Raw genomic sequence first — 13,509 nt, forward strand, 5'->3', positions numbered from 1 at the left:
TTACTACTCCCACCCCATTTGAACTGAAGGCAGTGAGTGATTGGCAGTGACCATGGTGACACGGAGTGGTGTGAATTTAGTTCGGAGATTGTGTAGGTACAATCATGGACCACATGAGTCATGAATGGCACTGATGAATGATGATGCTTGAAGTTGAAGTGTACAGTCCTAAAAAGAGTGGCATCTCGGGGGGGGGGGGGGGGGGGGTTGTGAAAATACAATGTGATTACCGGTATATCAAAAATAAAGTAGCAAAGTGGACTGATGAGGTTTGCAAGCTGACTGAGCCAGCCACAATCCGCATATGCGGCCTTTACACAGGCTTTGTCCGACAAGTGGTCATTCCTTTGCTGTACATGTACATGAATTGTGGTGCAATGGGTTGGCAAGGGAAAAAGGAGCATCTCCATGGCTGACCTGCAGACCCTTGAACCGGTATCCATTCAACTACTTGACGAAGACGGAATATCGTGATGGACCTTGCCTTCCGTATGGTTGGTTACCGCACAGACTTTCGGTATCTTCTGTGTGTGTGTGTGTATGTGTGTGTGTGTGTGTGTGTGTGTGTGTGTGTGTGTGTGTGTGTGTGTGTGTGTGTGTGTGTGTGTGTAGCCGTCGGAAGCCACCAAGCCAGCCCCAACCAAGAGTGTTCGTCTGTGTCTGCGGCCGCGACTTTCGCCGTCCGAATGATTTATCCCGACACAAGAACTACTGCCTCGCCTAATAGCTATCATCGCCTTCGGCGATGGGCTTTCCAAAGGTCCAAAGGTGTGTGTGTGTGTGTGTGTGTGTGTGTGTGTGTGTGTGTGTGTGTATGTGGCGAGCCATACTCAGTGGTTGCTTCATTTGCATTGTTACGATCATTTATCCCAACCTATCCTGGCTCGCTGTAAGACTGCCAATAGTGAGAATGAGATGAAGGGTGGTATTAAAGTAACCACGCCTAACTAAAAACTACATTTTTTATAATGAGAGGGAAAGGAGAGAACAAGAGAACGAGAGGTGACAAGATCTGTTAGTTACCACTTACAACTTACATGTACATGTGGAGGGAAAGCGTAAGTAACAGTTAGTTAGTAGTAGCGTAAGTAACAGTTAGTTTGACTATTCCTTGATACTGCACTGGTGCATGTCAGGGGCAGGGCGGACCATAGGGAGAATGCACAGTGAACAAAGGGGATTTCAACTTTCAAGTACAGGGAGGAATTTTAAATGAACACAAGGCAGTGACATCCCGTTGCGTGTGGGTCTAGTGGGAACACACCAGTTGTACAAGACAAGGTGCCGCGGAACCTGGGCAAGCGATATCCTATCGTATGTACAAGTATTGAGAGATGTTGTTGGTGTCGCTCATCGTGCATATTGTGTTTGCGTGGCTCTCGATCTCGCAATCGGTATGGCCATCCCCGTTTGGGTTCGAAGGAACAGTCCGCCACACTTGCAGTGGCGGAAGCGCGTACTAGACATGTTGTGTGTTGTATGGTGCTTGTTTTTCAAGTTACATTGTACATGACGTAGCTGTCTTTGCTTTGTTTTTCATCGTTGTACCAAGAATGTCATTGTCCCAAGCACCCACACAAGAGGCAAGTCGAGGAGCGCAATTGAATTACTGATTAGTCCCTTTGCTGCTAGCTGATGATACTGGGCTAACAGTAATACCGGTAATACCGGTATAATATATACTCTGAAATCGAGATGCACTCATGCTTATGCCTTGGACAAGGGGCTAGACTACATGTACATGTATAAGCTTAATCATAAGACATACATGTACATGACTGTACAGAGCCGCTCCACTCCCTACCTATGCCAGAGTAGTGAATAAGAAATGGCACTCGTTTCATGACCAACAATGCAAGAAGTCGCCACAACGTTTGCAACACATAATGCCCCTACTAGTATTTAATGGCATTATAGTGTTCAGCCTCCGTTTTCTTCATTCAACGTTTTCTTACATTTTCACGCAGTTTACGCAGGGTGCCCTGTGAAAAGACATAATTATAGTCTGTGGAGTTTTCCCTATTAAAAAAAAACTTAAATACAACAAGAACAGGTACACAGTACATGTAGCAGTGCCTGAAGTAAAGTAAAAAAAATTGTAACATGGAAATTGCGGGCACAAGTTATGCGATCGAGTCCACCAACTAAAGTCAGACGTGCACAATCTAGCATAAAACTAGCAAGGAGTATGTACTGAGACATTCCACGCCATGACAGTCAGCTTGAGCACTGCTCGTTAGCGCTACCCAACGGCCTTCCAACTACTTCTTCATGGAAGCTGGCCTGGTATGATGACGGGACGGCAAGACCAGACAGAACGGTCAAACCACAATTCGACAACGCAAAGCAACAACCACCCACCTATTACTTGGGAGGCCCAATATTATCGGACTGAGAGATGAAAATATGAAGGGGAAGCTTCGCGAGGACGAATTGTAACAAACCGAACGCCAGTATTGCCTATGCTGTTGCTCATTAGGATTTTGGCAAATTCTATCCTTCGCTTTCACTGGGCCAGGAACCCGTTTGAACTTGCGAAGTAAAATAAAATCAATCAATCAGTATCCTACAGTATCCTACAGTATCCTACAGTACTGTACTTAGTTGATGACAATGATGGACTGCGTTATGGTTTGACCGTTCTGTCTGCATAGTTCTCCATGCACCTGGTCCAGCCTGCACTGTATCGATCATGTCCTGCCACTTGCACTGAGCGGAATCCAGAAAGTCAGGAGCACTGCACTAGTACCGGGAATCGAGTTCGTAGTAGAACCGGTACACATGTCGATTGTGGAGTGGGGTCAGTCACCGCTGCCAGTACAAAAAGACGTTCCAAGTCCGACGACCAGAGCATAGAAAACGATGCGCCAATGTACATCATTGGACGCATACTTACACTTGCTTGAGTGTTATGTAACTAACTAGTTACTTGAATGTTGCCTTTTCTACTACTCTACTTGTCTAGCTAGCAACTCACTTTTGTTAGCACAAGCTGGACAAGATCTTGTGAATAGAACAACAAGCGACTGGTTGAAAGTGTTTGTGTATAACTATTCTCGTGGCCCTTTTAGCAACATAGACCATGGACAAGCATGGTGGAAGTAAGACAAACGGATCTGGGCCTGAGCTGAACGTGGTTGACGATGAAGTCTGCCAGCTGACGCAGCAGGTAACTGACTTTCGGCGAAATCGCTTAGAGCGTCTTCGTGACTTGGACCTGTTCGTCTTGGACAATTCTTTACGCGAGAGCACAGTGGGCCAACTGCGTAGCCATACGATGGAGAACAAGATCGCCATCTACGACCAGGTGAAGAAGTGTGGTATGACGCACATCATTGTGGCGTGCTTTGCCCACATGACTCGTGTGGACGACGACTTCTGTCAGTACCTGTTAGACAAGGGTGAGGACATGAGCAACCACTACTCGTTCTCCGAAGTCACAGAGGGCTTGTCGGGTGGACGTTATGACACAGAGCGAATCCCCGTAGCCTGTCTGAAGAATAAGAAGTATGGTGTGAGGAACACGATCTTTGAGATCGACTTGGCGAATGTAGACTGTGAGTGGGACACAAAGTGGACTATAGAGGACCAGTGTCAGCTGATGATGAAGTATTTCCGATGGACCAGACGTGAGGTGCACCCATCTGCCAAGCTCATGATTAACTTGCGAGACTTTGCCGCAGCCATGGCACAGGCACCAGGTCGCGTGCTTGAGGTTGTCCGATTTCTGGCTTGCCTACCTACTGAAGAGCGTATATTTGGTATCGTCTATGAAGACCTTGGGGAATCACTTCCTGAGGAACTGGGATTGTGGACAAAGAGCGTCAGAAAGGTGATGGACGCCTGCGGCTGGGCAGATGGACACTTGTTGATTCATGTTCATGAACAGTGGGACTTCCAGACTGCGTCCACCATGCGTTGTCTCCAGTATGGAGCGAATGGAGTATGGGCAAGCGTGTGTGAGGAGGGAGCAGCAGTTGGCCACGCTTCATCGACAGTGACCGTCATGAACTTGGTGAGACTGGGCAACACCAAAGTTCTGGAGAACTATCAATGTGTGGAAATGAGAAGTGCAGCTAGAGAGGTGACTAAGATCACCACTGGCTCCTACCCTTCACCTAGACAAGTTCTGTATGGTGAACGAGCCTTGGATATGGTGTTCGGCTTCCCAGTCACCGTCATGCGCCAGTTCGACATGGGCAAGTTCTTTGGTGTTCAACCAGAGAAGAGAATCACTACCCTGGCATCTCCAGAGATGATTCTGGAAAAGCTGGTCGAAAAGTTCGGTGAAGATCCTCAGTTCACAATCGACATTGCCAAGGCCATGAAGGAGACGATCCTGGATGATGTTCGCTCCGGTCGCAAAGAGGAGTACATGAGCAAGTTTGGCTTGGCTGTCTTGTTCGACCGCTCGGGTGGTCAGCTATCGGCGAAAATGAGAGATATCTTGGCAGCTGTGGGTGCTGACAATGAAACTCACAAACGGCTCATTGCTGAAGTGAAGGAGCTGTGGGACAAGTGGGATCTGAATGACGAGATCCAGGGTGATGATCGCTTGCAGTTTGATTCATTCTACCATGGGTTCATGGCACCGTACTTTGGCTGCTACCGCTGTACTACTACAAAGAAAGCATTGCGAGCACTGGATATGGACAGTGATGGCTTTGTGGACTGGGATGAGTTTGCGATCTACCTGAAGTGGGCGCTCTGCCAGTATCCAGAGGTGTGCAGTGCTGACGACTTGCTAGACATAACCTTCCAGAAGGGTCTGATTCCAGCCATGCGCGATGTACAGCTGATGGAGGAGGCCACACAGGATAGGAGAGACAGCCTTGCGGCTCTGCGCTTCCTGGATGGCCGATCGCCGACAATGGTGTGAGCATGGTATTCTAGTTACGAGTATGTCTCTGATAGGCATTGTTCCATTGTCTCCACGGCCTTAGGTTTGCATATTTCCTGTCTCGCTGCTCTGGACAATAGAAATCACTCTGCTCATTGCGTGTCCTGGCCTAGCTCTCCTGCATACACTGCGGCAGGACTTGGACGCCTGCAGGCAAGTGTAGACAATGTCAGTGACTTGATCGAGGAATCTTCAGATTGCCATATATGGCGTGTCTGTTGGAATATCCATGGTAGTTGGTTTAGTTCACGACTAGAGATTTGCAACCACCCACGCATACCATGTTGCCAAGTCTGTATAGTATTGCTCATGTTTGCAGCATTTGAAAAATCCCTGCGTGGAGAAAGCAATTTCAATAATAGAGCAATCAAGATTTGGAGCATTTTTTCCGTTTTTGTGGAGCAATGGCCCAGCCTGGTGCTCGCTGGATAATTCTCTGTGTATATCTTGTTGGTATGCACTACATGTACAGTATAATGCGTGGCACTCTTCGTGCTAATGGCTGTTATGCATGCATGTGCCCATGCCATATTAGTTTTTAAAAAAATCACCACCTCTGCAAATGCAATAGCCTCAGCTAGGGTGATAGCCTCAGAATGTACTTTTGGATACTAGTAGCCAAGTGCTCACCTCGTGCAGCTAGCTGGATAGTTATCTTCGCCTTCAGTGTTTATGATTTCAGTTATCAGCTTATCAGGCTGAAGTTGGTTTTGGTGGCTGCTGCTGGATCACTTTAGCGTGAAGCAAGTAATCCCAACAAGTAAATTGGTATTATTATTCTGTTCACAAAGGTGCAGTCATGATGATGATGATGATGATGATGATGTGGATACAACAGTGGTGTTCGTTTTTGACCTTGTGACTTGCGAGCCCCTGCTGCATGTTTCTTGGGGGAATATTCGTTGCCATCACGGGTATGTCAATGTTCCATTGTATGAAGTAACTAAGCGCAGCAAGATCGAAAACACCAGCAGCGAGATGAGCAGAGTTCCGATTCTTGCCCTTGCACTGGATGGCAGGTGGCAAGACGCATGCCTATCCACTTGAATTGAGCTCAATCATTGAGACAACAGTTACAAGTATTTGTGTCACAGAAATCATTGAGATACAAGTATTGTGCCACAGAAAACACTGAACACAGGTGACATGAATGGACTCGGGTGGAGAGACATGGTTTTCTTTTTCACTTTCAGCCAGTATGGCTGGACTGGATACGGATGTGCGACGGCTTGAACTGGCGACCTGATCTGTACAGTGTCACTATGTGGGATAATGACATTACATGTACAGTACTTCACGTAGATTTTCATCACGTTCAATGATTAGGACTGTACTACAGTACCGGTACAATAGTACTGTAGTACAGTTACATTGAAGCAGGGAGTAGTAAATACCCTGCATTGAAGAACGGTACATGTACTCGACACAAAGGCTTTATTACAATCAGCAAAATGTGAGAACAACAGACACGCGTGCACGGCGACTGTTGTTCTCACATTTTGCAGATTGAAATAGAACCTTTGTGTCGAGTACATTATTTATTATGTACATGTACCGTTCCTCAATGTCAATGGACAAAGAACTCAACGCATTCAAATGTAGTCAGGGCTTGTTGTTATGACAGTGACTACTTCTGCCAATCATGCAAACGTACAATGACGTAATGTTATTAGAGGTAGAGAGATACTGCTGACCAGCCCGCAGCCTGACTTCGACTGCGAAGGGCATTCGCCTGCATAATAATAATAAAATCTTTTTTTCAGGATTACCCAAAGGCTGAAGCCTATCGGGGGGATCTCCTATCTGTGTATATACAATGAACATTGGAGTTGGGAAAAGAGAAAGTGTGCAAAATGAGTTCGGAAAAAGATAGATGCTGTACGAAGCATGTACTAGTGTGACCCAACACATCATAGAAACCACCAACAAAGCAAAACCTACTTGTACTACACCAACTCCACAAGACACGTGGCACAAATTGACAATGACCGCTTCCAGCCTACTATTAATATACACGACCTACATCCGACCCGTTCTCGAATATGGCAGCCTTCCCCTCTCCAACACCACACAGCAACAGCGGGACACACTGGAGAGAATTCAACGCTGTGCTATACGCATCTGCCTTCGGATTTCCCTCTTTGCACCAGTTCACCACAATTCCCTCCTCCATCACGCAAAACTTCCCACCCTTAGCTCACGACTCCTTGTTAAACAAGTCCTACTAGCATGGGACATCCACCACCAAACCTCCCCACCACACCTACAACAACTTATTGTACCACAATGTCAACACCAACCATACACTCTTCGACAGAGAAGGACCTACTCCATCGGACACGCACACACAAACAGGCACCGAGATTCCCTCCATCAACAGTGCCCTCACCCTCTACAAGTCACTCCCTATCGACATCACAACCCAACCTCGTAGAAATTCTTTCCGAAACAATGCATCTAGTCTTCTTTTCAGCAGTACCTGTTCCTGCTCCGCGCATCCCCTGGTTTCTGAAATGTCGAACATGTACTTTAAAACTATCTCGATCACCCCTGCTAACGTTATTGCCCCCGCTTGTTTTACATGATCCATTCCTTCTTGCCTCCCCGGTTAATTTCCATCTAGCTGTTTCTGGCTAATATAAGTTCTACCACACTTATCAATCGTCCTTATTGGCGTCACGCCATCGTGGAATAAAAAGAATAATGCAATGTACCATTGCTACTACTGTAGTATCCCTGCCCGGCTAATACGGAAGTAGATCAAGTAATACGGAACTAATACGGAACTTTACCTGATGTATATTTAGTGTATCTCCGTATGTAAGCGTACGGCGTTTGTAGCATGAAGGCTGCTGCGCATTTCTGTTTTGATGAGATTTTATAGCAACGACAAAACCAAGAAGAAGAAGTATTCAACCTCCAGGTGTGCACCGGAGAGAACTTGAATCCTATTTATTTGACGCTTCTCCTTTTACTAATAATTATATCCCAGGTGTGTACCTGAGAGAAGAAGAATAAAACTAACTCTTGTTGATTGCACCGCGCCTACCACTCGGTGCACACCTAGAGGTTGACTACTTCTTCTTCGAGTTGGCTTTGTCGTTGCTATAAAATCTAATCTAAACAGAAATGCGCAGCAGCTTTTATGCAGTAGACTCCGTACGCTTACATACGGAGATACACTGACATATACCTAAGGTAAAGTTCCGTATTACTTCCGTACTAGCCAGGCAGGGATCCTACACTACTTCTAGTAATAGGTGTGAGCTTCATGATGTACAGTAGTAGTAGTAGACGAACGGGCACATTGGACCAAGAATGGCCACCATCATGCATTGCACTGACATGATTGGTCAAATCGGAGAGCAGCGCAGATGCAACCTGTTGCTTGTGCGCTGCTGGTGGTGGTGGTGGTGGTGCACGTGTATGGTACTGTATCCCAACAACAGGCAGCATGGAATCTCCCTGGAGTATGTCAGGAACTTGATCAGGACTTCAGGACCCACTTAGTGACTACATTGCACATTACTCCATTAGGACACCACGGTCACACAGTCACACGGGAGCCTTCTCCCTGCGATTATGTAGCACAGCTTTCACAGCTTGCACACTGCATCATGTCCCACCAAACGTTACCCATTGGCATTGTCACTAGCCGAGATTACGTGCGTGTGCATGCCACCCGGTCTCGGAGTCATACACTTACTTAGCCTCTTAACCCATTGACTGCTGAGCCCGAATATATTCGGGATTCAGGATGACGCCAGGGCGCTGAGCCCGAATATACTCGGGCTGACAGGCTATCCTACCGTACTAAGCTCCGTGTTCCAGCGTAGGGTTGCAAGAGACCCCAGAGTCGAGCGGTACATTTCCGGCATTCAGTACGAGAGGTTGCGGGTACGAATCCCGCTTGGATACTTTTTTTTCTTCTTTTTCGTCCGGTGATTCAACTCAAATTGCCGACTTTTTCGTATTTTACGCAATTTGGATGAACTTACGTGTCGTATAGCATCTTGTTCCCCTTTCTAGGAACTATATCGAGTTGGTCAGCGTGATGATTATAGCCTTGGTCAACATTTCACAAGAGTTCAACAACCTAGTTTCTTAGACTATGAAGTTGTGGAGCTGTACATTGGCCATATTTTTAGCATTTTCTTCAGAGTCTCAGATGAAAGGCCCTGTAGCCCTCAATGGGTTAAGGACTGGTACAGGTGCGATTGTGGTTAACCCGGCGGCCTGGCAAGTGCCGGGACACAAAGCCTGGGAGAAGAGCCTCAGAAATCGTGCGACAAGAGAATAAAATGGATGCGTCGATCTGCGTGTATGACACATTATTGTGAGTTAGTCGAATAATACCTTATGTACCACTCTTGCCTAGCTAGCAGCTCATTGTTATCTTCTGGATAAACCAAGCTACAGTGTACATCTGGGTCGAATTCTCTTTCCCGCAGAAATAGACCGGAAACAGTTGTTGTTCGTGACAAAACTGAAGAAAGGCCCAACACAGGTCGCCAACATACGGAGTCTCGCTGAATGTAGGTGTTGCTGATCTCCTAGATCCTGTCCCTTGTAACTAACAGCCGCGTCACGTGATTGGACATGCGCAAGAATGGTGGAAGTAAGACTAACGCAGAACATGGATCTGGGCTTGAGCTGAACGTGGTTGACGATGAAGTCTGCCAGCTGACGCAGCAGGTAACTGACTTTCGGCGAAATCGCTTAGAGCGTCTTCGTGACTTGGACCTGTTCGTCTTGGACAATTCACTATGTATGAGCACAGTGGGCCAACTGCGTAGTCATACGTTGAAGGACAAGATCGCCATCTACGACCAGGTGAAGAAGTGTGGTATGACGCACATCATTGTGGCGTGCTTTGCCCATATGACTCGTGTGGATGACGACTTCTGTCAGTACCTGTTAGACAAGGGTGAGGACATGAGCAACCACTACTCGTTCTCCGAAGTCACAGAGGGCTTGTCGGGTGGACGTTATGACACAGAGCGAATCCCCGTAGCCTGTCTGAAGAATAAGAAGTATGGTGTGAGGAACACGATCTTTGAGATCGACTTGGCGAATGTAGACTGTGAGTGGGACACGAAGTGGACTATAGAGGACCAGTGTCAGCTGATGATGAAGTATTTCCGATGGACCAGACGTGAGGTGCACCCATCTGCCAAGCTCATGATTAACTTGCGAGACTTTGCCGCAGCCATGGCACAGGCACCAGGTCGCGTGCTTGAGGTTGTTCGATTTCTGGCTTGTCTGCCTACTGAAGAGCGTATATTTGGTATCGTCTATGAAGACCTTGGGGAATCACTTCCTGAGGAACTGGGCTTGTGGACAAAGAGCGTCAGAAAGGTGATGGACGCCTGCGGCTGGGAAGATGGACACTTGTTAGTTAATGTTCATGAACAGTGGGACTTCCAGACTGCATCCACTATGCGTTGTCTCCAGTATGGAGCGAATGGAGTATGGGCCAGCGTGTGTGAGGAGGGAGCAGCAGTTGGCCATGCCTCATCGACAGTGACCGTCATGAACTTGGTGAGACTGGGCAACACCAAAGTACTGGAGAACTATCAATGTGTGGAGATGAGAAGTGCAGCTAGAGAGGTGACTAGGATTACCACTGGCTCCTACCCTTCACCTAGACAAGTTCTATATGGTGAACGAGCCTTGGATATGGTGTTTGGCTTCGCAGTCACCGTCATGCGCCAGTTCGACATGGGCAAGTTCTTTGGTGTTCAACCAGAGAAGAGAATCACTACCCTGGCATCTCCAGAGATGATTCTGGAAAAGCTGGTCGAAAAGTTCGGTGATGATCCTCAGTTCACAGTCGACATCGCCAAGGCCATGAAGGAGACAATCCTGGATGATGTTCGATCCGGTCGCAAAGAGGAGTACATGAGCAAGTTTGGCTTGGCTGTCTTGTTCGACCGCTCGGGTGGACAGCTAACGGAGCAGATGAGAGACATCTTGGCTTCAGTGGGTATTGACAACGGAACTCACAAACGGCTTATTGCTGAAGTGAAGGAGCTGTGGGACACGTGGGATCAGAATGACGAGATCCAGGGTGATGATCGCTTGCAGTTTGATTCATTCTACCATGGGTTCATGGCACCGTACTTTGGCTGCTACCGCTGTACTACTACAAAGAAAGCATTGCGAGCACTTGATATGGACAGCAATGGCTTCGTGGATTGGGATGAGTTTTCCATCTACCTGAAGTGGGCCCTCTGCCAGTATCCAGAGGTGTGCAGTGCTGATGACCTGCTAGACATAACCTTCCAGAAGGGTCTCATTCCAGCCATGCGTGATGTACAGCTGACGGAGCAGGTCTCGCACAGTATGAGAGATAGCTTGCAGGTACAGCGCATCTTGGATAGCCGCTCGCCGATAATGGTGTGAGCGTATTTTTCCAGGAATGAGTAAGTCCCTGATGGGTGGGGGGGGGGCTGCTTTAGAATAGCCAATTCACTTCGAAGCATGGCGTCTAGGAAATTTCTCTCCTTGCTGCCAGTCCTCCCACACTGGGGGAGGACATGGACGCCCCCAGGCAGCTGTAGTCATTGTTAGTACTTGATCCAGGAAGCTCCACATTTTGGCATGTCCCGTCTACTGTGGTATCTTATGTCGTAGTGTGTATGACTTGAACTACTTGTATGCACGCGTGCATCCTGACTTGACTAATTGTCTATGTTTTCAGATTTAAATCTTTGCAGTTTTATACTTCTTGTCTTCTAATGAACAACGCATATCTTTGCTGCATAAGAACCTAACATGGTGCAGCTAGCAGGATGGCTGGAATGTCCATAGTAATTAGCTCACAACCTGAGAGTTCACAAACAGTAGAACGCCGACGTGTGGCACCACATGTCCTACTCGTGGAAATAGAGAAGGAATAGACTCGCTCTCAAAAGCTATTGGTTGATCAGCTCGCTGTTTTTCTCGACTTGTTTTGCTGTTTATGACTTATCCTCTAACGTTTTACCCCGTTGCGTTACTTGTGTACATGTATCATGTATGCACCGACTAACATTTCACCACACCCGGAACGAATTTTTTTATCACCTTTTGCATTTAGAGCTCAGATGGTGAGCCAAGGAAAAACTTTGTAACATGGAAAAATGTGGGCACAATAGTTGGTGAACTCGATCGCATAACTTTTGCATTTGTTAAAACTTAAAACTAAAGAGTCACTGTGAAGAAAAGGTTGGTGCGACTTCGACGATACGTGGGGAATTGTGTGTTGCTCCCTACATGGGAGCTTGCGCTATTCCGGCCGACTTGAATTCTCACTTGACTGACTCACGACTGCCATCCAGAGCACACGAGAAGTCCATCGAACCTTCCACTCGGCAAACCTGCAAGAAAGCACCACTCCCTGCTCAATACACAGTGTTTCGGGGAATTCACCCCTCATCAGTTAAGCTTGAGTAGCCTGAGGAAGATTGTGCCTGAAGAGCACCACTTATATAGTGCTCTCCACTGAGTCTCCAGGCATAATCATCACCAGGGATACAAACTTACAGAGACGCTCCGTTTCCAGCACGACAAACAACTCGTGAACACCAGATAGCAGCGTTAGTCAGTGTCGCTCACGGAGGTGCTGACCAAACGCTGAGGACCGTTGGCCATTCACAACGTTGTTGCCTCCGAACCACAATCGTCCGGCCCGCGGCCTACTCAAGCTCTCTCTCTATTTCTCTATCTCTCTCTCTCTTTCTGTCTCCCTCTTTCTGTCTCTGTTTCTCTCTCTGTGTCTGTGTGTGTGTGTGTCTCTCTCTGTCTGGCTCTCTCTCCCTCTCTGTCTCTGTCTGTCTGTCTCTCTCTCTCTCTCTCTCCCTCTCCCCCTCTCTCCCCCCCCCCCTCTCTCTTCTCTCTCTCTCTCTCTCTCTCTCTCTCTCTCTCTCTCTCTCTCTCTCTCTCTCTCTCTCTCTCTCTCTCTCTCTCTCTTTCTTGCTCTCTTTGCTTTCTTTGTCTTACCTGGTGCTTTTCAACAATTTCAAGTATTAACTTAAATGTAAAATCTGTAAACTGTGATAGGACGATGACGAGACCAGTTAAATTAATAACATGACAATGCGGCAATTCGAGGCAGCAAAGCAACACATCACAGGTGTGTTGGTGCTAGGTCTCAGGTCGTTGAATGTCTCAGTTTTGTGCCCTGTTATCGGATTTTTTGACTGCTTATTATCTTGTAAAACTGTCTCTAGAAAATAATTTAAAATTTTCCCTATCCGCGACCATCACACATTCATAATAATAAAATTATTAGATATAGAGCTACAAACAATTGTAGAGAGGTTTTGCATTCCGAAACTTCGGCTACAGATTCGCGGGAGCGAGGTCGAAAATGCACTACACTTGTAGGGCTGGCGTGGGCGCAAATGTTTCCTATCTCGTCATGGCTTTGCAGGCGTTGACGTCGCGACATCAGCATTATTATTATTATTATTATTATTAATTATTAAATATTTAATAGGGCATTCCCACAGGCCTAAGGCCTTCTTACGGGGTACCCTATATGTTTTTGTATGGATGAGCGGAAGTCTGATAGCGTGGAGCAAATACGAACAGAAGCAGGGAGCGAATTCCAGCGATCTGCACCT

General features: G+C 47.0%; 2 protein-coding genes across 2 annotated transcripts; both read left to right on the plus strand.

The window, feature by feature from the left end:
* The first annotated feature begins 2,866 nt into the window (after positions 1-2,866).
* On the plus strand, positions 2,867-5,706 carry LOC135822240 (uncharacterized). The gene has a single exon (XM_065334964.1). It carries the CDS (start codon positions 3,083-3,085, stop codon positions 4,877-4,879), a length of 1,797 nt encoding a protein of 598 aa, XP_065191036.1. The 5' UTR covers positions 2,867-3,082; the 3' UTR covers positions 4,880-5,706.
* A 3,544-nt stretch (positions 5,707-9,250) lies between these two features.
* Positions 9,251-11,887, plus strand: LOC135823252 (uncharacterized). Its single transcript, XM_065336101.1, has one exon. It carries the CDS (start codon positions 9,500-9,502, stop codon positions 11,303-11,305), a length of 1,806 nt encoding a protein of 601 aa, XP_065192173.1. The 5' UTR covers positions 9,251-9,499; the 3' UTR covers positions 11,306-11,887.
* The last annotated feature ends 1,622 nt before the right edge of the window (positions 11,888-13,509 follow it).

This window comes from Sycon ciliatum, chromosome 8 (genome assembly GCF_964019385.1).
Source record: "Sycon ciliatum chromosome 8, ocSycCili1.1, whole genome shotgun sequence".
NCBI lineage: Eukaryota > Metazoa > Porifera > Calcarea > Leucosolenida > Sycettidae > Sycon > Sycon ciliatum.

Excerpts from the sequence above, each read along its gene's own strand:
- LOC135823252 (XM_065336101.1), top strand. The coding sequence starts at position 9,500 with ATGCGCAAGAATGGTGGAAGTAAGACTAACGCAGAACATGGATCTGGG.
- LOC135822240 (XM_065334964.1), top strand. The coding sequence starts at position 3,083 with ATGGACAAGCATGGTGGAAGTAAGACAAACGGATCTGGGCCTGAGCTG.